Source organism: Poecilia formosa, unplaced genomic scaffold, assembly GCF_000485575.1.
Source record: "Poecilia formosa unplaced genomic scaffold, Poecilia_formosa-5.1.2 Scaffold282, whole genome shotgun sequence".
Classification (NCBI taxonomy): Eukaryota; Metazoa; Chordata; class Actinopteri; order Cyprinodontiformes; family Poeciliidae; genus Poecilia; species Poecilia formosa.
Window position 1 is genome coordinate 121,409 of NW_006800221.1, and position 25,224 is coordinate 146,632.

Consider the following 25,224-nt stretch of genomic DNA (forward strand, 5'->3'; position numbering starts at 1 on the left):
ATTTTGCAGTCTGTTTTAAACCTTTTGCCCATTCGTCTTCGCAAATGAACTCTTGCTCGCCGCACATTCTCATGGCACCTGGCATCTTGGTTTGGACTTTGACTGGGCCATTTTTTAAAATGCTTTAAACTAAACTTTCCATTGTGGCTCTGTTTGGTTGTTTAACATTGTTGTTCTACTGGTAGGTTAATCTTCATCCCAGCCTCTAGTTATTTTTAGCCTGTAGAAGATTTTCCTGAATTTAGCTCCATCAATCTTCCTATTAACTTTGAATCCAATCACCTTCCGTGTTTCCAGCACCTTTATTTTAGTCACATGTTTGTTGTGTCCTATACATTGCTTGTGCCAAGCAAGACTTCTTGTTTCATTTCTCTCAACAATGACTTTCATATCACCAGTCTTCCACAAAAAGCCAGATTTGTGAATTGGGCTGTGAACACAAAAGCACGTTGCGCTTTTCAGATCAATTTTGTAAACAATTTTGAGAAAGGCGGTTGCATGTTTTTCTCTTCCACATCCACAATTGCGTGAAAGTGGAAAAACAACTTTGTGCCCCTTGAGTTGACCTTGTCTCATCAAATCCCAATAATGCAAATCGGGGTTGCAATCTGATAGACTGTGTAAAAGTACAAGTCAAATGTAATATATGACTAGTGAAAATAAAGTCCTCTATAGATGCCTCTAAGAGCTTCATAAACATAAAGTTACCATTTTACACAACTTTCTATTATTAACAGTTTGTGTACACGGAGGGACATGTTTCCTGGAGCATGTGGAGGGGAGGGGGCAGCTCTGATTTGGCCACAGGACGAGGAGGAGGAGGAGAATTTAGAAGGGGCGGAGGAGGAGGAGTAGGAGGAACTTGTGAAGTTGCTCGTAGATTTCATTGAGAACTCGGAGTGCAGCCGGTTAACACCTATGATCTGAGCTGTGGTGAAGACTTTCACTCTACCTGCTGGGATTAACCTTTCCGTCTCAAACTAAGGATATTCATTTTGACGCAACATCTGGAGCCCCAAACTGCGGATCTATGCGAACCCAACGCGGGACTCCTGCACGTTTGTGAAGCTGAAGAGGAGGAATGTATCATTTCTTAGTGAAACTGACATTTCTAATTCAAGCAATCGTCTTCTCACAAGGTAAGCTTTAAAAAATAAAAGTCGTATCCTGTTTAGATTCAGCAGAGAGACTCTGAGGAAGTTACAAAATGATTAGAAGTGCGTTATAAGTTGCCAAATAAGGCTTTTCTGTTTATTATATTCCGGAAATGAGACTGTTAGATTATTGCATGCCGAATAACGAGAATCATTACCTTGGTATAATAATTGTATTAAGCGTGGGAAAAAAAGTTCTTTGCAAGCTGCTGCAGTCTGCGCTGCGGTCGCTGCTGACTTTCCCCGTCTTCGCCAATGAATCAGAGCAATTAAGTTCGTGTGCGCCGCGAAGACTGGTGCAGAATGAGTTTTATGATGTTTAATTCAGCCACATCATAACTTTTAAAAATATTTTTATTTCGTCTGTTCCAATAAAACTTAACACCTGCTTGACTTGGTTATAAACCACATGAGAGAAGATAGAAGTTGGTGCGTGTGCTGGAGTGGGGGGCGGGGGGTTGGCAGAGCGGAGGGTAGACGCTAAAGGAGCTACGAGGCAGGGGGGGGCAGAAGGGGTGCACCTTTTGTCTGCAAGTGTGGGAGAGTGTTGTGAGTGCCGGGTGGTGGGGGTTGCTGGGGGGGGGGGGCGGGGGGGGACTGTTATCCCGTCTGCTGGTAAACAATGCCGGGGGAGAATGTTTTATGGCTCGTGCTGGACTCTGATTTCTTTTGTTGCGCATCTGAGCCCCGCAGCTGCCGCGCGCTCTTCCTCCTCCTCCCGCAAAAAAGCGTGCCCCCACCCCCTCCCCCTCCCACCTTTCCACCTCGCCCCCTCCCAAAAGCCACGCACCACTCACCACGCGCTCCTCTGGCCTCACCGGTGTCCACAGCAGGCTCCCCCAAAGCATCCCCCAAGGACACTCTCGTGATAAATCAATTAATATACACTGGGACGCAAGTGTGATTTGGGATTTTCAGCAAAAATGTGACTTTAGATGTTTAGAAAGTTACTTGTTTTTTTTGTTTTTTTGTTTGTTTGTTTTTACGGATTTTTGCATTTAGAGTTTACTTTAAGCCTCAGATTTCATTTTTTTGTTCATGCACTCTACAGGTTTAAAATGCTCCCTGCCTACTGAGACGTGCCTAAATGGAGGAAGATGTGAAGCCACCTCAAATGGAGATGGAGAGTGCAAGTAAGTGATGGAAAGACTCCCAGAGAGAGAAAGAGAGAGAGAGAGAGAGAGAGAGAGAGAGAAAGTGATGTTCCAGATGTTACACTCCAAAACATACCTATAGCTATTATTGTTGTGTATGTATTACTTTAAATTTGTGTGGTCCTTGAAAGTGCATTTCAGTTGGAAAGAAAAGGGGCCGCAGGTTCCCCCCTTTCCATTCCAGCCTTTGAGCGGGTGCTGTGCCCAGCAACCGTACAAGCTCTTCTCAGAAGTTTCGCTCTACTCCTGTATTCCTCATCCAGTTCTTTTTTTTCTTTTTTGTTGCGCTGCCCCTTACACACACTCATTCTCTCAAAAAATGAGAAAAACTTTGGAGAAGTGAAGAAATCAAAAGAGCGTAGACCCACAATGTTCAGAATGGGAAGGACAAAACCAGTCCACCACTCTCCTCCCCCCCTCCACAGCAGCCCATTAATGAATGCAAGACCCCCACAGCAGCAGAGTGAGAGGACGCGTCCAGCCCTAAATCTTGTTGTTCTGCTCTTTCACGGGCGACAGCTGGGGCTCGCCCGCCGCCCGTCACTCCATTGTCCCCGCAGTCAGAATAATGCTGTGTGACTAATCTGAGTGGGGCTTCCCATCATGCCACAGCCACCCCAGACACCTCAACACACACCGAACTCCTGCTGCCCACTCCCCCCAACCTTCCCAAAAAAGGCTTGTCTCCATCATTTTGAATCGAAAGCCTCCCCCACCCCCCCAGCTCAGTGCTTGTGATCTCCATTTGAAAGCCAGATGGCTGTGAAATGTAATTGGATTGGATGTCAAGAGAGTGAGATTAATTGGAATAAAGTGCAGAAATTTAAGGGCAAACAAGTGGGAAGCGGAGCATAGTGGCAGATTGGGATCTGTTTGTTTACTGTGGGCTGGTGTTATTAGTTTGCTGATGTGACACCTAACATGGCTACATAATCCTTTTGCAGTCACTGAGTCAGTCAAAGCTCAAAGTTTGAATCCTGGAGATTTTATGTGACAAACAAGTAAAGAAGGATGTTAGTTTGCAGTTTTTGTAGCCAGAACAGGTGCATTAAAAAAAAAAAAAGATTTATTTCCGTTGTGATTCCCAGCAGTGGCACAGTTTGAAAGAAGCTCAGAGGTGGCCCGATTTGCCCTCTGGGCATGTGGTCACGGCGGGCACTTCTCTGCTCTGTGGGGACAACAGGGAGCTATTGAAGAGCCTGCACTGCTAGCCTGGGGCCACCAATTCACAACATCTAATCTGCACGCTCCCCACACACACACACACACACACGCACACACACATAGACCTCCGCACGTGTTCACTCCCTGGCACACCGAATCTCTCCCTCCACTCCTACAAAGCTCCTATTGTGGCCACCATCTCTGCTCGGTCTAATTAAAAACAGACAGGATGATGGCATCACTTCGCCAACCAGCACTCTCTCCTTCCTGGCTGCTTCCATTAATCATCCATCCCCACACAAAGCCAAGCAGCGATCAGTCCTGGGATGCACTTAGAGAATCATGGGCGAGAGCGCGGCACCGACGCACCAAAGGGGTTTCCAAGTTGTCACTGCTTTCAAGTCACACTCGCAAACGCTGGTGCCTCATCGGCGATGGCAGATTCACCCAGATACTGTGTGGAAGGCCTGGTTGGAAAGTCCACCTGTGGTTAGTGAAACGGAGACGTGTCCGCACATTGAAGTCAAAAGTTACCGACAAAAGGGGCTAAATGGAAGAAAAAAGTTTATAAATGACTTAACACCTCATGCCACCTATTCCACCAACACACACACGCACACACACACGTAAGACACCCGTTGCATTTTGTGGTTTTTGCTGCTCCGTGTGAGCATTCGATGACACAGATTTGAGTGCTGAGATAGATCTAAATCCTCCTCCAGCACAGTTCTCACGGTTGAAAGATTTGTAGTGGATAATAGAATGGAAATGGTCAGATATGTTTTTAAAATTGTCTTTTTAATCTTTTCCACATAACATCCACAAGCTTCTTTGTATTTTAAAGTCACTGAGATTTTAAGTGATAGTCCAACAAAGATTATTTTATTTGACCTCTATTTTTGCAGGTGTCCAATGGCAAAGGAGAAAGAAAAGGACACATGGTTTCCAAACATATAGTGCGCATTTAAATTTAGTCAGCTTAACTTAAACTCTGGGTTGACTTAATTATTTTACCCCTAAATAAAATCTAGAGTAATTAATTTCCTTCAGAAGTTTCCTAACTCATAAATGGAGCGCCGCCGTGTGCTACTAGATCTAAATGTAGCTGTTCTGTGAATACCTCTGAGAGCCACAAAAATAAGGATGTCTTCCTCACGTCCAAGTTGTAAAAATAGCATCTCTCTCTTTTTGTGGACATGCGTCATTCCTTAAACCAAACTGTGCTTAGTGCTTGGTTGTATATTTATGTGTCTGATTCGGATCATGTTCAGCTTTTGTTTGTAAGTGCTCTTGTTTCCTGCCTCTGTGCGACAAAGATGCTGAAGTTTTCTAGGCATTTGGCAATGCCATAGTCACAAATGGAAACCGTAATGCTCTTTTGGCATGGCCGGGTCATATGATGCAAAGTAAACATGTGACTCAACCACAACAAATCATGAATTCCACCACTGTCAGACTCTGCACTTTCTAACGGGGATAGTTCCTCCTTTTTTTTTTGTTTGCAGAAATTGTTTGTCGCTTGACAAACAGGTTTCTTGGGTTTTTAACTAAACAAAAACAAAATGTTCAGCTGTTGGTTAAAACCTAACAATGGCTCTCTATATAGCACAAAAAAAAACAGCTTGGTGTGATTTAACTACAGTGAAACAGCTATAACATACGCCTGCGAGGGGGAAACACAAGGTTGTGACTCTGAGATTCAAGAGGTTATTTGAAGGTCTGGGGCTTCCTGTTTCTCATGGTGCCTGGTAGCTGACTGCCTCTGTAGGCTGTGTGAAAGCACAAGATGAAGGGCACAGCGTTCTGTGACTCAAATTCAGTTTCCATTGGTGGGACAGTAACAGTGGCATGGAGAGGTCGAAAGGGTTATGACCCCAAAACTCACATTCGTGTAATTTACGCTGCTTAGGAGGAAGAGACTGTTTTGGTGCTTTAAACACTTCTGACAGAAATACATTTGAAAGCAGGAAATAACATCCAGACTGTGTGGGGTTAGTGTGATGAACTTAGGCAACTTTGGCTGGTGCTGTGTATCAACGATAGCACATCTCACTTAAGAACACCACCTTGAATGAGTCCCTCACCGCTCAAGAGACGATTTGCCCTTCCGCCAGGAATGCTGCTCTTCATTTGTCCTCCTATAGGATTACCAAGCAGGTCTCTGTGAAGGCTCAGCTTTGTAGCACGGGAGTGCATGACGGGGTTAAGTGTGGTGACTGATGTTTTTTATTGGGTTTAAGGCTTCAAGCCTGCCACTCCCTCGGTCGGTTCCATTCCCAGGATGCCAGGAACCCCTCGAATGCAGACGAAATGAAGGGTTTGGGGTACCCTGTGGAGAAAGAATCAGTCTCTGTTACGCTGAAATATCTAACACGAGAAATGTTTCCCATATTTATTGTTGGTGTGGCTTTTAAGTGGGCTGCTCTGGATTTCCTCAGAGCAGGGCAATCAAAGCGGTGCTGTCAGAAGACACAGATAAGAAGCTATTTCATTCAAGTGGGCTCTGAAAGCTCACATTCGCCAGCTGAGGCTGTCAGAAGTAGAAATGACACCTCCAAAATACACTCAACCTTGAGCAAGTCCTTGGTCACGCCTTTATTTTCTTTAAGTTTTGCTTCAGTGGAGTCAGAGATTATTTTACTTATTAATCAGTAGTTCTTTGTGTTTACCGGAAGATCTTTAAAAGATTTACTTTGAGTCGTTAATCACCATTTTGAGATTAATGTATATTTGTTTGGCATTAATAGAAGTGTGCCTTCTTTAATTTAAGCTTATAAAGGCGACTCACAAGTTGAAGAAGAGTTAAGTCAGCTTAGCAAACAGACATTTGTAAAAAGCTTTAAATTGCATGTTGTCTTCTGATTCTAGACGTCCCACTTTACATATGTATTGTAAAAGGAGAACTGCTACATAGATTGAGCAAGAATGAATTTCTTTGTTCCCCTTACATCAGAGCTGGGAAAATCTTATATGTAATTTGTTTGGGACAGGGGCCACCTTAAGTTAAACTCATTACCCAACACTACAGAATGAACTTTATTTTCAAATTATCCCTGCTTGATCACCTGCTGACTGTGCACGTAAATGTTATTAGCTTCACAGCTTATTTGTCAGCTGACAGGGTTTTACTAAAGCAGTCATTTTTAAGTATCCCCATTTGAAATATGCTAATGAAATGTAGAATTTAATTTAAATTAAATGATCCAATGTTCAACTTGGTGAACAATGGATCAGTAGCTTACTTGGTTGGTGAAAGGGTACAACCAAGTCAATAATGTGCTGTCAGAAAAACAAGGTTCACTGCACTTACACAACATTCAGCTAAGTGACTAAATTGTGTAAATATGTTTTTTTTTTATTTGCAGCGAAGATATGTATTTTGAATAGAATCTGTTTGCCTACAACATATATTGTATCACTTCTCTAGGTAACTAAATAAAACCAGAAAGTCTCTGTTGAAAAAAAAACCATAAAAGAAAATACCATTTGTAGTTTGCTGTTATTCCTGTAGTGGCTCTAAAACCAAGCCTATAGCGTAGGGACACTCACTTTCTCAGCTCCTCTCACTATCACATGCAAGGCACTGCTGTCTGTAATTTTGCAGCTGGAGCCTCATGCTAAGCTGCTGTGTGTCCGTACACTCTCGACCACAGCTGGGTGGAATGATATGAGTTGGCTGTTTGAGGTTTTATGGTGTAATTTTTGTCACATCTCTAATGCAGCTTCCCATTCTTTGGTTTTAATATTTTGCAATAAATACTCCAGTTAAATGAGTTCAAAGTTTTCCATAATCAGTTAATTTCTACGTTTCTATAGCCAAACCACATTATTAATTTCTTGGTCTTACACAGATGTGCACCCCAGGGGTCAGATTTTGGCTAATGATTAGTTGCATTAAAAAAAAGAAAGAAAAAAACCCCATCAGGGCCCCTTCAATACTGGAGAGATGATTGAAGATATACTTTATAAGCAGCAGGAGAAAAAGTACAGGAAGTTCGCACGTGCACGCTTACTGTATGTTGCCCTCGACCTCTTCGTGCATTTTTTCCACAGCAGTGGCATTTTCCACTGCACAGTCGGGCTGGTTTTGTGTCGTATGATAAAGTCACCCCCAGAAGTGACAGATGGCAGATCGGGCCCAGTGGGACAAGAGCAGAGAGGGGAGAGAAGGCAAAGAGGCCGTCCCACACTCACAAAAGTGCTTAGGGTCAGAGGTCGGGGAAGCATCTGCTCCGGCCTGAGGGGACATTGCATCGTCGGGAGAGACCTGTTGCCATGGTGTGTGCTGCTAGTCTGCTCAGCCTGTGGGTGGATCTTTATCTCTGAATGGGGTGACTTCACGACAAAGAGGATCTGTTACAGCTATTTGGTGTGTGCTGATGCAAAGAACCGGAGTGCAAACATTCTGCTTTAAAGGAGGTCTGCTGCATTCTGCTGAGTGAGAATTCTTACACCAAAACAGCCGACTTCTCTCCTGAGTATCCAGGATGTTTTGATAGTGAAACACAAAAAAAGAAGCAGGAAACCTCAAAGCAGCCTCAAATACCTTTACAGTGGTCTGACAATTGCAACTGTCTGGACTCTCTGTTTGTGCACGTAGGACTGTTAAACCCCCCCGACTGGTCTCACCTCGCTAAGTCAACAATCAGAGTTTTAGCAGTCTTGTGTGACATAAGGAAAGGGTTGTAAAAGCAAACTGCTGTGACCTATAAAGGAATCCCTGCAGGAAAGAAGTCAAGATGCAAGTTGATGCTGAGGTAGTAACCAAACGAGAGGGAAAGAGGATGTTGGGTAAAATGAAAGGAGAACAGGTAGGCAAGAGAGGAATTAGGCCCGGATTGCGTGGTTTAAGGGAGTTGAAGCAACAGAAGTTGCAACAGCTGACTTCACATGGGTCCTTTATGTCCCTGGAGGCGAGGTTGGCTTTTCAGTCCCCCCCATCTGAGAAGAGGACAGGAGGAGGGGGGCACTGAGGGGGATAAGGGGACAGGAGGACGAGGAGGAGGAGAAAGGAAAATGGGAGGAGGAGGAACCCTGTCCAACAGCTGCCTTCATTAACATGCGCACCTGCTCCCTGCGGAGATACTCGGAGGCCAACAGATGCCCTTTCTTACACATAAACACTCACGCTCGTGTGCACACTGTCGCACAAGCTCCAATTCAAACATAAACACGTTTTTTGTTTTTTTTTCGCTGACCTTAAATTTTCCTTCACGTGACAGACGGGACCTTACGTCCACACAAGTGGCATGTAAAACATGTGAGGATTTTGTAAGTGTGAGATCAAAGTTAATAAACTGCTTGATGCCTTTTCATTTGTGGAATCCGTCTCTAGCGATCTGCCGAGAGGCGTGAATATTTTTCATTACTGCTGGGACCTCGGTGTCATTATTCCAACGATCTGATAGAGAGGGCCATGAGACTGATGGAGTAATTGTTCGTGACTAGATCGGATGGAAATATTAGAGAGCTTAGTGCCTGAATGCAGCGCTGCATGGGGGACATGCATAGGCGGCACAGTCGCCTTGATCTCTACAGTCATTCGAGATGAATTTGGACAGCGTGGGGGTAAAAGGTAGATGGGAACAAGCAGTTATGGCTGGACTATTTAGCGGTGTCTGTTGTACCAGTAGAATGTGTTTTCAAGGTCCTGAGAGGGCCTAATCCGGAGAGACACACTAGAACAACATGTCGTCCATGTTCGGTCTAGGTTGGGGAGAAAAACTTTCATCTCACCCCACTTCCACCCTTCTGAAAATCTCCTTTTGTTTGGATGTTTATTCGCATGATTTTGTCAGAAAAGGATCCCAGTTTTATAATCTTCACCGCCTCCTCCCTGTCTTTTCACAGGTGTTCCACTGACTACGTAGGGGATCGGTGCCAATACCCAAGCCCCTGCAGCCCGTCCCCCTGCCGCAACGGCGGCGAATGCCACGCTGTCTCCCATGGCAACACGTTTGATTTCCACTGCGTGTGCCGCCTGGGTTTCACCGATAGGCTGTGTCTGACTCCCAGGAACCATGCTTGCATGAGCTCCCCCTGTCGCAATGGAGGAACGTGTGACCTCATCAGCCTCAGCAGCTTCCGCTGCCGCTGCCCACCAGGATGGTCAGGTATGTGGCTAGCATCAGTTTCTATCCTATTTCACTTTAAGCCCTCATGATTTACTCACCTCTTTCGTTTGTTTGCCCAGGTAAAACCTGCCAGACTCCAAACCCATGTGCTTCCAATCCATGTGCAAATGGCGGCCAGTGCTCTGCTTTAGATTCCATGTTCAAGTGCACCTGCCCCGCCAACTTCCAAGGCCTAACCTGCAAGCAGGACGTCAACGAGTGTGCCCACAATCCGTCTCCATGTCTCAATGGCGGCTTCTGCGTCAACGAAGTTGGCTCTTACCACTGCCGCTGTCCTCAGGAGTTTACTGGTCAACACTGTGAGACCATTTACTCCCCTTGCAGCCCCTCACCATGCCAGAACGGAGGCACATGTGTCCAGAAGGGAGAAACCACGTATGACTGTAGCTGCCTCCTAGGTATGTGTACTGAGGTCTCGCAACATTAAAATGCCAAATTTTTTTTTTTTGTCAAAGTGGAGGTTGTCTCGTGAGCCATTATTCGGTTATTGCATGGATATAATTTCACTCTGAATAAGTTAAATCTACTTTTATGAGGAAGTAAAGAAGGAAATATTTCTTGGGTCAACTAATGATTGTGTTAACCAACATCTCTCTGTCAGAAAATCCATCACTTTTAAATCATATAGCATTTTGGATATAAAAAATGTGACTAGATGTAGATACACTGTGAAAATACCATGGCTAACCATAGTTGCTAATGAGAGAAGTGTCTCAGACTGCTAGTCTCAGGCCATTTCTGAAACAGTTTTTGCTTTCATGTCCCAGCCCTAAACCTAATTGTAATTCTGACACCCAGCCTGACACACAAACTAAAATTGGAGAATTATAAAGTATATCTTTCTATTTGCAAAAACCATGAAATAAAAAGAAAACATTTCAGTGTTTTTTGACAGTACCACCACCTTGGAATGGAATTGGGCAAGCTTAAAAACGAATGTACTTGTGAAACTTTCACTGGAATATTCTGCAGTGATTATGGCTGCTTTAAAATAAAGCTTAAAATTCGTGAAATGATTTCTCTGTTTGTGAAAAGAAAAAATTCTGTTTAAATGTCACCTTATAGATGGCTTTGTTTCATCCATTGTTCCACCATTACGAGTGAGTCTATCTGTCCTGTTAGAGCTCATTGGGTTTGCGTTTTAGTTTGAATGTTTGTTTTTCCTTTAAAAAAAATATTTGACCTGAAAAGCAATGTGTTGTGATAAGATCTATTGGGAGGGGTGCATAATCTTTGGGTTACCACACTTTCTGCCAGCCTCCACTGGCAGGATATAGTCATGCAGACGTTTCCTTCTGATAATGAGCAACGAGCCCACAAAGCAGTACATCACACTACCTGTAGATATACACACCCCATTGATTAGGTCACATACGGAAAACAATACCGTGTTTTTCACCCCATTCAAACCAATCTGTCTGCCATCTTTATTGTTTGGGTGCTCAAAGCTGTTACAACATTGTGGTTAGTGTTGTTACAGTTTGGTTAGCTCGGCCCCTCAACCCACGTTGAAATTTTCTCTTGCTGCATTTACTTGATTTGTGCACTCCTTGAAACATTCAGCTTTTTTAAAATCTTATTGTCTTCCGGTGATCAGCACAGGACACGTTGTTTAGATAAGCAGATGAATGAGGGATATTGAGGGGTTGTTGTGTGTTAAAGTTTAATCCGTGCTGTGCGTCTCCCGTTGTGGGGGCCTGCGCTGGAATGCGTTTAGATTGCGAAGCTGCACGAGCACCTGCAGAGCTGTGAGTTGATTGTTAATCAGACTGTAACACACTCACTCGAGGCTTTGATGTTTGAGGAGGACACAGGCTGTACTGTCAACTCGAAGGCTTTAAAACAATGTGCCACGAGGGTATGGAGAGCTTATCGTTTTATGAATGCTGTGATAAGGATGTGATTATTAACCACATCTAAGTGGTCAAGTCTGTCTTCGCCACACTCCACTTTGTCTAAGCGCTTTTGGTCGTGTCTCAATCTTTACAGGCTTTACAGGCCAGCACTGTGAGCACAACATCGATGACTGCCCGGCACACAGCTGTCAGAATGGTGGTGTGTGTGTGGATGGAGTCAACACCTACAACTGCCAGTGCCCACCCCATTACACAGGTTATCTCATTCTTCATGTTATTTTTTTGAATGCTCACCGTTGTAGTTGAAATAGAAGTAGCTACTGTAACATACAAAGTTCTTATGCTCTGCTTTGATAACCCAATCAGGTCAGTATTGTACTGAAAACGTGGATGAGTGTGAAATGATGCCCAACGCATGCCAAAATGGAGGAACATGCCACGACACGCACGGCAGCTACCACTGTGTGTGCGTCAACGGCTGGACGGGCGACGACTGCAGCGAGAACATCGACGACTGCGCCAGCGCAGCCTGCTACAACGGCGCCACCTGCCACGACCGCGTGGCCTCCTTCTTCTGCGAGTGTCCACATGGGCGCACAGGTGAGACTACCGCCAGTCCTACTTTCAGGACTCACTCTGACAACAAGCTTTGATAAAAAGTGATTAAATGTGGTGCATTTGGTCATACAGGTTTGCTGTGCCACCTTGATGATGCCTGCATCAGCAATCCTTGTCAAAAGGGCTCTAATTGCGACACCAACCCGGTAAATGGCAAGGCGATATGCACCTGTCCCCCGGGTTACTCAGGATCAGCCTGCAACCTGGACATAGATGAATGCTCCCTCGGTAAGTTATAAAGCTAGTTTCACAAACGTACATTTTTTTCTCTGTTGTTGCACGGGGGTAGCACAGGGTATATGAATTCTTGTATGTTGCATGTTGTAGGTGCCAACCCTTGTGAGCATGGTGGTCGCTGCCTCAACACGTTAGGCTCTTTCCAGTGCAAGTGTCTTCAAGGGTATGAGGGACCTCGATGTGAAATGGATATTAACGAGTGCATATCTAATCCCTGCCAAAATGATGCCACCTGTCTGGACCAGATTGGAGGTTTCCACTGCATCTGTATGCCAGGTGAGACAACATTTAGTTTCTTTTTCTTGTGTTGATCATTAAAATTGTTGAAAAGGTGACACAATTAAAATCAGGAAGCAGAACTCGACATACAAATGAATAGGCGTCTAGAAAGTGACACTTTCTGTTGTGGTGTGTTGACGATAACAAAAATGTTAAATCCAGTTCTATATTAGTTAGCAAAATTACATATCCAAACTATATAACTGTTCTCTTCGTGTTTTTAGAGATTGTCAAAGGAAGGAAGTTTGACAGCTTATTTTATGGTTTCAGGATATGAGGGTGTGTTTTGCCACATTAACACGGATGAATGTGCCAGCCAGCCTTGTCTTAACAATGGAAAATGCATAGACAAGATCAACTCATTCCACTGCGAGTGTCCCAAAGGTGAGATGACAGAAGAGAATCTGTGTAACATTGTCCAAAAAGGCTTTTAGAACGCATGTGAAATTAAAACTGAACTGATTTAAACCCTTTACAGAGAAAAATGAGTAATAAAAGAGGGTATCATTAACCAATCTGTCAATGAGTATAGCACACATTGCTCACAGACTGAATGTTAATGATTTACTTCTTCTAATGGTTCCTCTGAATACTTTGTGGGGAGACTGGACAATGTGGACCAAGCTGCATGAGCATTAGCATATTTGGCGGGCAATGCTTAGCGCCAAAATTTGGGGGGCAGGGATTGGTTTAGAGCTGGTGAGTTGGGGGCCATTGTACTGTGACTTAAACTAAAGATTTCCCTGCACAGTAAAAGCTGGGAAGGGGAGGGGGTAGAGTGGAGTTAGCATTGTGGAATGGTTTGTAAAGACTTTCAGCCTCCTGCAGACCCACTTCAAATGCAAATTAACTTGTCTGTGAAGCTTTTTACGTTTGTGTATATTTTATTGTTAGCTGAAAATATTGCAAAAATATATTTATCTTGATTTTTACACACCTGTACTGAGTTTTGAAACCAAACATTGATTATTCTGTCTTTTTAAATACAATTGCAGGATTTTCAGGAAATCTGTGTCAGGTGGATATTGACGAGTGTGCCAGCACACCCTGCAAGAACGGAGCCAAATGTACTGATGGACCCAATAAGTACACGTGTGATTGTGCCGAAGGTACTTTCTTCAGACGGAAACTGGCATATTGTGTCCTGTTGAAATAAATGCAATACTTAATAATTACTTGGAAAAATTACAAAATAACATCTTTACATGATGTTTGAAGTAAAAACATAATCCAATAAATAAATATTTCTACATTATATTATTGCATATGTTCTGTTGAAATAAATCAAGCACTCACAATACTTCCCAAATTCTTATATTAGTCTGTGCTTAAAACTTGAGATAAACAAATAAAGAACTAAATATGGGAAGCACTTGTTCAATTGTTTGAGTTATATTTTATAACTAAAAAATTCGATAAGGCAAATTAAAAAAAGTTGAAAATGTAATGTAATAGAAAACAGACAGACTACGACATTGTTTAGCAATTTTCTTTTAAAGTAGTGTTCATTTACCGTAGTGTCGGTGCAATTTATAGTATAGTATTTCATATGTTTTGTTGATAAATACATTTGTGTTCTTCAGAGGCAGCACTTGTTAAATAATTTCTTATGTTAGCATATTATTAAAAATACATAATATAAAATGAAAATACAAAAAAAAACATTTATTTATAGAAATAAAAATGAAAAAATAAAATGTTTTTTAATTATTATTTATAACTATTCTTTTATTTGGTAAAATAATTTACTTTTCTCTTTCAGGTTACACAGGGCAGCACTGTGAGATTGACATCAACGAGTGCTACTCTGATCCATGCCACTATGGCACATGTGAAGATGGCCTGGCCTCCTTCACCTGCTACTGCCGCCCCGGCTACACCGGCCGCCTGTGCGAAACCAACATCAACGAGTGTCTCAGCCAGCCGTGTAAGAATGGAGGCACTTGCCAGGACAGGGAAAACTCGTACTTCTGTTCCTGCCCCAAAGGCACTGCTGGTGAGAAAACCGGACTAATCTTCTCATATTGTTCCTGAGAAAATGTCCGCAGGTTTTTCATGTCTTCTCCAACTTGTTTCGTCACATACCAGGGTCCAACTGCGAGGTGAACCTGGACGACTGCAAGAGCCAGCCCTGCGACTACGGGAGGTGCATTGACAAGATCAATGGCTACGAGTGTGCGTGTGAGCCGGGTTACACAGGTGAGTGGCTGGATGGAGTGCACAGATGCAGGGGGCAGGGTCCCCTGAGCTTTGGGAGGGGCAGGTTCGACAGGTGGCTGCCGGGTCCACTGCTGTGGAACAATGGTGTCAGGTTGCTTGTGTGGGACAGACAGCCAGAGAGAAAGGGAAGACTACCCCCCCGAACCTGATCCATACACACAAAGCTCTAACTTTGTTTGCCTTCTGAAAAGACTGTGATGTTAAGCATGGAAAGAGTCTGTAAAGTGATCCCACAAAAACAAAAGAGACTGGCTTTTAATCACATATCAGATGCTTGTTAGTGTAAAAGTGCATTTCCAGTCATTTATCCATAAGGTTTCACCAAAGCAAGCAGGCGACTTGTCTTCATTCCTTTTGCTGCTCACCAGAGCTGGTTCTGGCTGGTAGCTGCTTTGTGATTATTTCACAAAAGAAGCAACAAGGAGGTAACAAGTGTGTGTGTGTCTGCGTGTGTAGGTGTGTGTGTGTGTGTGTGTGTAGGCTGCTGTGCATGCCTCCTCCCAATCCTCTCCACCATCTTTTTGTACTCATGGGGTGAGTGTGGAGGGAACAGCAGGACTGAGACACAGAGGAACAGAGGTCTATTGTGACCAAATATCAGGCAGTTGGGCCCTCCCCTCCTGATTGATGAAGAGCAAAGTAGGAGGGGTGTGTAGGGCAGGAGTGGGAGATCAGAGGTGGTGGTGGGGAAGGAGGGTGGTTAATTGTTACTTGGCCATGTTTTAAATGGGTATGGCCTTCTGTCCTCGTAAACAGTCCTGGTTGAGGTTATTTCTTCATGAAATGGGGGGGAATAGGGAGAGTGGCCTTGCCCCCACCACATACACACACATGCACACTCCCACTCTCTTGGCAGCACCTCCCTCTTTCGGATCCAGCTTCTTCCTATTCAGCATGGCCCCATTTAATCAATGGGTAGAAGTAAAAAAGGCCTCCAGGGGCCACGAGGTTGGGTACACACTGGAGCTGCTGTTGCTTCTGCTTACTGAATGCCAAAAAGGAGACTTTATTTCGCCGTCATCCAAAAGCTGCACTGACCACTGAGTACCATGGAGAGCATATTATGCAAGATTTAAAGGATACCACACCAGACAGCAGCTGCTTGCCTTCTTTAATGATCCTTGAGAGTGCTTTGCTTGGGGATTTAGATATTTTGTCAAGTTTCAACCAAATATATTTAACATATTTTAGTTGGATTTTTGAGATGGATCCATACAAATTGGTGTATAAATAAAGGGTTTTTTGAGAGAAAGAGAAAGGAAACATGTTGAACCCCACAAAAGCCAAACTTGTCATGCTGTCTTCAAATCCCACTGTCTTGCTTTTCAGGCACAATGTGCAACATCAACATAGACGACTGTGTCATCAACCCCTGTCAAAATGGTGGCACGTGCGTCGATGGCGTCAACAGCTTCACATGCATCTGCCCTGAGGGCTACCATGATGTCACCTGTTTGTCAGAGGTGAATGAGTGCGCCAGTAACCCTTGCATCCACGGCCGATGTCAGGACCTCATTAATGGGTGAGTGGATGTGAAGTTTTAAGAGAAAAAAAAAATCAATAACACCAAAGAGAAAGCAAGAAAATCCTTACTTTTCATTTAATGTCTTGTGAAGCTATAAATGTACCTGCGACTCGGGCTGGAGCGGCCACAACTGCAATATTAATAACAACGAGTGCGAGTCCAACCCCTGCATGAACGGAGGAATATGCAAGGACATGACCAGCGGGTACCACTGCACATGCAGAGTTGGCTTCACCGGTCAGTTTTAACCTTTCTTTCCACTTGCTTTTCACTGGTGGCAAGGGGTTGCTAATCTGGTGAAAATCTAACCCAAATGTCTTTTTTTTTTTTACAATCCTGCCACTGTAGGACCTAACTGCCAAACTAACATCAATGAGTGTGCTTCCAATCCCTGCCTCAACCAGGGAACCTGCATTGATGATGTGGCTGGATACAAGTGCAACTGTTTACTGCCTTATACTGGTATGGCATAGAGGGGCTTATCTTTCACTCTGGGGTCAGACTATTTCCTGGATTCTTAACATCATGAATTGCTGTCTCAGCTTTGCATGCAGGTCTGAAAGCATAAAGATAGTCTTTCAGCTTCCTCACAGAGGTTTTGTCCTGTCGTATCCTGTGTTGTCTAAGAAAACACCAGCTAACAACAGGGATGCCTGTTTTTGGCGTCTGTACGTGGAAAGATCTGCTTGTCTGTTTGGCAGGGATAACACAGGGAATGTGGTTTGGAATAACAAAGCAGCTAGTTTCAGCAGCAAACGTGCACTTCAAGCTTTGGTCTCTCTTCTGCCACGTCCTGTTTCCTGTCTAAGATCAAACAATAGCAGGAAACAGGAAGGCCCTTCCTGTTTGGCTAAGTTGTCATGGAAATGGATAAGGAAGTGGAATGGAAAATGGAATTTAGAAACTAATGTTTTTAATTCTACAGATCATGGAAGATATGTAGAAAACATGTTTTTTTTTACCATTTGGAATTAGACATTGATGTATGGTTGAAGTATTTGCTGCATATTGTTAACTATTGCTAATGGTGATGTTTGTTTTGTTTCCAGGTGAAAACTGTGAGACTCTGCAGGCCCCTTGCAGCCCCAGGCCATGTAAAAATGGAGGAATATGTAAGGAGGCTGAAGACTATCAGAGCTTTTCTTGCATCTGCCCTGAAGGATGGCAAGGTTTGCATCTAATAGCATTTGTGCGTATAGTATGTGGCTGTTGGTTTATCTCTCAGTTCATCGTTTTACTTATGCATATCCCATTGATGTGTTTTTTTAACAAAAGGTCAGACTTGTGAAATTGACATCAATGAATGCGTGAAGAGCCCTTGCCGCAACGGTGCTGTGTGCCTCAACACCATGGGTGGCTTTCAGTGCAAGTGCCAGCCAGGTTATACCGGTCAACGGTGTGAGACGGATATTGACGACTGCAAACCAAGTAAGCTACTGACCTGGAGCATAGCAGGTTCCCTTCTATGATTTAAAAGTAAAAACTTTGCCTAACATCCACTTTGCTGCATTTCAGATCCATGCAGTAATGGAGGGCTTTGCCGCGATAGTGTCAACAGGTTTACGTGTACCTGCCTGCCCGGGTTTCGTGGCAGCCGGTGTGAGCACGACATAAACGAGTGTGAGAGCAACCCTTGTAAAAACGGGGCTAATTGCACCGACTGTGTAAACAGCTACACCTGCACCTGCCCACCGGGCTTCAGTGGCATCAATTGTGAGATCAACACCAATGACTGCACCGACAGGTAGGGTGCCTAATTGAGTAATTCTACCTATCTTAATCTACGGAAACGTAGTTTTACCAATAATCTGATTGGTTTTCCTCGCTTGTTGTGCAGCTCTTGCTTCAATGGTGGAACTTGTGTGGATGGGATTAACACCTTCACCTGTCTATGTCTAACTGGATTCACTGGCAGCTACTGTCAGTACGACATCAATGAGTGTGACTCCAAACCATGCCTCAATGGAGGCACCTGTCTTGATGGTTATGGGACTTACAAGTGCACCTGTCCTCATGGCTACACAGGAGTCAACTGTCAGGTAGGCTAACATGTTACAAAGACGGTGTGATACTTACCAGAAATGGCAAGTTGAGTCTTAGATCTGGACTCAAATTGCAAGTTAAGACAATGAACATTGGCTCCTAAGTTCTCTGTGAATTGAAGTAAATCTTCTGATAATTACAACTATTACATATTCAGGCATTAAATTAGGCTTAAGTATAAAACAATGCACAATTCAAAAACTAAAGCAATTCAGTGTTATAGAAATTAACTTCTGGATATTTCTGATACTTGCAGTCTATATTTAAATAGTTTCTAAAATGCATTTTACATACATTTCATTTTTCAGAGTCTTGTGCGCTGGTGCGACTCCTCCCCTTGTAAAAATGGAGGTTCTTGCTGGCAGCAGGGAGCCTCGTATACCTGCCAGTGTCAGACTGAATTTACTGGCCTCTACTGCGACATCCCCAGTGTGTCATGTGAAGTCGCTGCCAAACGGCAAGGTATGATAATTCATATCATGTGCCATCGCTTTAATCTTCTACTTGATTAAGTCTAAAGCCACAGGTGTAAGTGACAATTTCCTTAAGTCATTTCTACTTTTCTTGGTTCCAGGTGTGGATGTGTCTCAACTGTGTAGGAACTCGGGCCAGTGTCTGGATGCTGGAAACACACACTACTGCCGCTGCCAGGCTGGCTACACTGGGAGTTACTGCCAGGAACAGGTGGATGAATGTTCACCTAATCCTTGCCAGAATGGAGCAACCTGCAATGATTATCTTGGAGGTTACAGTTGTGAGGTAAAGGAAATACCTTACAACACTATAAAGTGTTGGCAATCTTACAAGGGTTTATTGTGCCGTATTCAATGATTTAAATAACCAAATGTACTTCTGCTTTTTTTTTATTTTTATCAGTGTGTCCCTGGTTACCACGGTGTGAACTGTTCAAAAGAAATCAATGAATGTCAGTCTCAACCCTGCCAGAATGGAGGGACCTGCATCGATCTCATTAACACCTACAAATGCTCCTGTCCTAGAGGGACACAAGGTACACATCTGCAAATTAAATGCAAATGCTTTTCAGATATGCCAGGGCTTAACAGGTGTAATAGATATATTTTCTAAAACAATGCATCTATCTACAGGTGTCCACTGTGAGATTAATTTGGATGACTGCAACCCTCCCAGCGACCCACTGACGAATGAGCCCAAATGCTTCAACAATGGAAAGTGTGTAGATCGCATTGGAGGCTACCAGTGCTTGTGCCCGCCTGGTTATGTAGGGGAACGCTGTGAGGGGGACGTCAATGAATGCCTGTCTAACCCTTGTGACCCCCGAGGGTCGTACAACTGCATCCAGCTTCCCAACAGCTACCGCTGTGAATGTAGAACCGGATATACAGGTACAGATGAGCATCGATTTTTGCATCATCGGAAACTGATTGTGTAGATGTCCAAAAGAACAGCTGACAAACTTCTAACGTTTCTGTTTTACAGGACAACGTTGTGACAAGGTGTTTGATGGCTGCAAGGGAAGGCCCTGCAGGAACGGAGGAACATGTGCCGTTGCCAGTAACACGCCTCATGGATTTATCTGTAAATGTCCACCTGTAAGTGCTGCTAGAACTTCTAGTTACAGTTGCTTCTTATACAAATCCTAACCAGTGACAGTGATACAAATAATAAATTCTTAATATTATAATATTTTCCTGTAGGGCTTCACTGGGTCTTCTTGCGAGTATGATTCTCGCTCCTGTGGGAGTCTGAGTTGCAGGAATGGTGGTACATGTGTGTCCGGCCACCTGGGTCCACGTTGCTTGTGTCCCTCAACCTTCACCGGGCCCGAGTGTCTGACTCCCACTGACAGCCTCTGCATCTCAAATCCCTGCTACAATGGAGGCACCTGCCAGATCACCCCTGATGCTCCCTTTTTCCAGTGCAGTTGTCCCAGTAACTTCAATGGCCTCCTTTGCCACATACTGGACTACTCCTTCGTCGGGGGGTTTGGCCGGGACATCACGCCGCCTCCAGAAGTGGAAGTGAGCTGTGAGATTTCTCAGTGTGATGAGTGGGCCGGTAACCACATCTGTGACTCGCTGTGTAACAACCATGCCTGTGGCTGGGACGGAGGTGACTGCTCGCTCAATTTTGATGATCCCTGGCAAAACTGCTCGGCTGCTCTGCAGTGCTGGCGATACTTCAACAATGGCAAGTGCGATGGCCAATGTAACAGCCCAGGGTGTCTCTATGATGGCTTTGATTGTCAAGGACAGGAAGGGCAGTGCAAGTAAGTTTGAAAATAAAAACTGTTTTTGAGAATGAGTCATAGAAAATGGCTGTGAAAAATCTAACATTTTTTTGTCTGTGTTTTTCAGCCCTCTTTATGATCAGTATTGTAAGGATCACTATGCTGATGGTCATTGTGACCAAGGCTGCAACAATGCAGAATGCGAGTGGGACGGTTTGGACTGTGCTAACAACATGCCAGAGAAGCTAGCAGATGGACATTTAGTTCTGGTTGTCCATATTCCCCCAGAGCTGCTTAAGAACCGCTCTTCATCCTTCCTCAGAGAGCTGAGCAACGTTCTCCACACCAACGTAGTGTTCCGCCGTGACGCAAAAGGAGAACCAATGGTCTTTCCTTACTATGGCAATGAACAAGACCTGGTGAAACACAACGTGCTGAAGCGCTCTGCGGAAGGCTGGCCTTCAATGCCATCCAATGTTTTGGGTCAGGTGAAGGAAAGTGTGTCCTCCATGGTCAATCAGCGGAAACGGAGAGAGCTGGATCCAGTGCAAGTCAAAGGGTAGGAAGACAACGGTTTTAACAAAAACTAGAATGTGTTAGGATTTTGAAAAAGTAGTGAGTGCTAATTTTCCAACCCACTTCTGCTCACAGATCGATTGTATATCTGGAGATAGACAATCGTCAGTGCTACCAGCAGTCTACTGAATGCTTCCAGAGCGCAACAGATGTGGCTGCCTTTCTTGGAGCACTGGCCACCAGTGGGAACCTCAATGTTCCCTATATTGAAGCTGTAACAAGTATGTCTTAATACTTACAGATTCAGATTTTTTTTAATAATATATGTAATTATATACAAAATGACTACTAAATCAAAGTTCAACATGTTGAATTATTTCTATCTCTCTAGGTGTGAAACCTACTCCTCCCCCTACAGAGTTGTTCCCCGTGTATTTGGTATTACTGGTGTTGGCCATTTCGGGTTTCATATGCCTCGGTGTGATTGTGGTTCAGAAGCGGCGTCGAGAGCATGGCCAGCTCTGGATGCCGGAGGGATTTAACGTATCAGAGCCCAGCAAAAAGAAACGCAGGGAGCCATTGGGAGAGGACTCTGTTGGACTGAAGTAAGTAGATTTCATATTTTGTTGCATCTCAACACAATATTGATTTAGAGGTGATCTAATCGCTTTTTTTTTTTATTTTAAAGACCTATGAAGAACTCAGACAGCAACCTTATAGATGACAATCAAACTGAATGGGGAGATGATGATCCAGACTGTAGGCACTTCAGGGTAAGATGAACAGTTAGTTTGTGTTTGCAGTTTTATATTTACTAAACAAACTTTCTTCATTTAATCACTTGCGGTTGATATTAATCCTACGATGATCTTTACATTCCTCAGTATGAGGAGCAGGCAATGTTGGATTTAAGCGATCATACAGACCAGAGGAAATGGACCCAGCAACACCTGGATGCAGCTGACCTCCGGATAACATCCATTGCACCCACACCTCCTCAGGGAGAGATTGAGAATGACTGCATGGATGTCAATGTCAGAGGACCAGGTATGTTTGCAAAAGTGAAAAATACATAGTATGACCAACTTGAGTAAATATACTACAATTTCAGGGTATTGCATCGTTTTACTCAAATGCCGAATCCTACATTCATTTTTAGACGGTTTCACACCCCTGATGATCGCCTCCTGCAGCGGTGGAGGACTGGACAACGGTAACAGTGAGGAGGAAGAGGATCCGTCAGCAGAAATAATCACAGACTTCATTTACCATGGAGCCAACCTCCATAACCAGACCGATCGCACGGGCGAGACTGCCCTCCACCTGGCCGCCCGTTATGCCCGCTCAGATGCCGCCAAGCGCCTCCTGGAATCCAGCGCAGACGCCAACGTACAAGATAACATGGGCCGCACCCCGCTGCACGCTGCCGTGGCTGCGGATGCGCAGGGAGTTTTTCAGGTAGCTTGCTCATTCGTCCAGAGCCCTGCCTAGCTTTGGGCTTTCACTTAATTGACAGTCTAGCAGCTGAAATTCCTTAACTAAAGAAATTTGTCTCTGCGCAGATTTTAATCCGAAATCGAGCCACCGATCTTGATGCCCGCATGCATGACGGAACAACGCCTCTGATTCTGGCCGCGCGATTGGCTGTTGAGGGCATGGTCGAGGAACTCATCAACTGTCACGCCGATGCTAACGCCACTGATGATTCTGGTAGCTAAAGTTTTATCATCTCATAATCTGCACAAACCTTTATACATGCCCCATTGTGTTTGGGAGTTATTATGATAAAATACTGTAATGTAAAAATCTTTGCAGGAAAATCTGCTTTGCACTGGGCTGCCGCTGTAAACAACGTGGAGGCTGCTGTGATGCTGCTGAAAAATGGTGCCAACAAAGACATGCAGGACAACAAGGTACGGGCAAACTAGGGAAACTATTTGCACCCCTTTGACGTTAGTACAGGTAGCACATCATAGTGAAGTGAAAGGAAATTTTTACATGGTCTTCAATTTTTTTTTTCTCACAAATAAAAACATGAAAAGGGTTACATTGATTTGCATTCAGCTCCCTTTACTCTGATTGCCCTAAATAAAATTAATGCAAATAACTCCCTTCATATAACCTGATTTCACTTGTGTGCAAGAGTCTCAAAAAAAAGGTGATTGTTGAAAGAAGAAAAAAAAGGAAAGTGTCTGGTTTGCAAGGGAAATGCTAAAAGTAGCAGAAAACCAGCGCCACACAGCCTTTGCACACCAGTCCCTTGGTGAAATATAGTGGCTGGGTTGTTCATCAGAGAAAGGAAATGTCATCATAGTTGATGGTAGCAAGATGGTTGAAACTAAATACAGGGGCAATTAGTTGCCAATTAGGCACTACTTATCCATCCCCTTAATATTCCAATAAAATGCAAATAATTTTATTTGTACAGTACAACAAAATGTAAAAAAGTTTTAGGGCTATGAACACTTGTGAGGCACTGTGCTATCTGTTTGTGTTATTTATTGCTTCTAACTGATGTTTCTGGTGTTTTGGTTACTTTTAGGAGGAGACACCGCTGTTTCTCGCAGCCCGCGAAGGCAGTTATGAGACGGCTAAAGTTCTTCTGGAGCACTTTGCCAACCGCGAAATCACTGACCATCTCGACCAACTGCCTCGAGACATCGCCCAGGAGCGCATGCATCACGACATAGTCCGCCTGCTCGACGAGTACAACGTGGTTCGGAGTCCTGGGCTGCACAGCGCCACCTTGAGCACCTCTACCCTCTCCCCACCTCTCTGCTCCCCCAATGACTATCTCAGCAACCTCAAGCCGACCCCCTCTGGGAAAAAAGTTCGAAAGCCGAGCTCCGGTGGGAAAGGAGGGAAGGATGGGGGTAAGGATATAAGGGTGAAGAAGAAGAAGGCAATGGATGGGAAGAGTAACTTATTAGACACAACAGCTGTTCTGTCTCCTGTTGAGTCACTTGAGTCGCCCCATGGCTACCTGTCCGACGTGGCCTCTCCTCCTATGCCATCACCTTTCCAGCAGTCGCCGCCTATGTCCTTAAATCACCTACAAGGCAACGGGGACTCCCACACAGGCCAGATTAGCATAGGCAAGGATATGAGTTGCATGTCATTTGATCCCCCCCGCCTCACCCACTTGCCTGTGTCCAGCCCCAGTAGCCAGGGCACAACATCTGTGGGCGGCAGCAGAGGAGGCCAGTGCGACTGGCTGACCAGGATGCACCCGGGTGTGAGCCAGCAGGGAAGCTTCACCCAGGGGCCGCCGATTACGCACAACATGATGGGTGCCCTGCACGGTGTCAGTACTGCCACTTTGTCCCAGATCATGGGTTACCAGAATTTGCCAACCAGCCACCTGGGCTCAACCGTGCACATGATGCAGCAGCCTCGCTCCAGGCAGCTGCAGCACCAGAACTCCAACTCCACCACCGTCGGCCAAAGCCTGAACCAGAGCTTCCCGAACGTTGAGCTGAACGGCGCTGACATGCAGCCAAACGGTGGCTCGGGCCGCTCGGTTCCCATCCACACTGTGCTGCCACAGGAAACGCCGATGCTCGGCACCCAGTTTCCAACTCCTCCCTCCCAACATAGCTATACAGGACCTATGGACAACACACCTAACCACCAGCTACAGGTGCCTGACCACCCATTCCTAACCCCTTCCCCTGGATCCCCCGACCAGTGGTCCAGCTCATCCCCACATTCCAACTTGTCCGACTGGTCAGAGGGCATCTCTAGTCCGCCAACAAGTATTCACTCACAAATGAACCTAATTCCAGACCAATTTAAATAGAGACTTTCGTGCACAGCAAATAGAAAAAGAAACACAGATTCTGTCAGAAACATTTTTCAACAGTTTTTGAACTAATAGGATAAGTTTTAGTTAGTTATTTTTGTATTTATTTATGTGCTTTTTGACCTGAAAGAAAAGATTTTATATTTATGTTTTTTTTTTTTTTTTCTAAGTATGAGAACATTAAAAACTGTCAGAAAGGAGTGCATATCAGAGAGAAAGCCTCCTTGACATGAACACTGGTTATTTATTTGTTTCATGTAGATATATTCACTGGATTTATTTTTGTGCTTTTCAACAGTTTTACACAAACAAA

At 44.3% G+C, this 25,224-nt stretch overlaps 1 protein-coding gene across 1 annotated transcript; it reads left to right on the forward strand.

Moving 5' to 3' along the window:
* Positions 1-871: 871 nt before the first annotated feature.
* notch1a (notch receptor 1a) lies at positions 872-25,224 on the forward strand. Its single transcript, XM_007571524.2, has 34 exons — positions 872-1,139; positions 2,206-2,287; positions 9,323-9,585; positions 9,666-10,004; positions 11,596-11,718; positions 11,829-12,062; positions 12,153-12,308; positions 12,408-12,593; positions 12,867-12,980; positions 13,592-13,705; positions 14,359-14,592; positions 14,685-14,795; positions 16,146-16,338; positions 16,433-16,578; positions 16,690-16,803; positions 17,391-17,510; positions 17,617-17,769; positions 17,857-18,085; positions 18,179-18,380; positions 18,693-18,846; positions 18,959-19,143; positions 19,261-19,393; positions 19,491-19,748; positions 19,843-19,955; positions 20,061-20,632; positions 20,721-21,152; positions 21,245-21,390; positions 21,501-21,714; positions 21,798-21,882; positions 21,994-22,156; positions 22,269-22,567; positions 22,672-22,819; positions 22,925-23,022; positions 23,652-25,224. The coding sequence occupies exons 1-34, from the start codon at positions 1,082-1,084 to the stop codon at positions 24,906-24,908; spliced, it is 7,428 nt and encodes a 2,475-aa protein (XP_007571586.1). The 5' UTR covers positions 872-1,081; the 3' UTR covers positions 24,909-25,224.

Coding starts and splice junctions, on each gene's coding strand:
- notch1a (XM_007571524.2), top strand. CDS start 1,082: ATGTATCATTTCTTAGTGAAACTGACATTTCTAATTCAAGCAATCGTC. Junction 18,381..18,692: donor ACACAGGAGTCAACTGTCAG/GTAGGCTAACAT, acceptor TTCATTTTTCAG/AGTCTTGTGCGCTGGTGCGA. Junction 21,715..21,797: donor GAGGACTCTGTTGGACTGAA/GTAAGTAGATTT, acceptor TTTATTTTAAAG/ACCTATGAAGAACTCAGACA.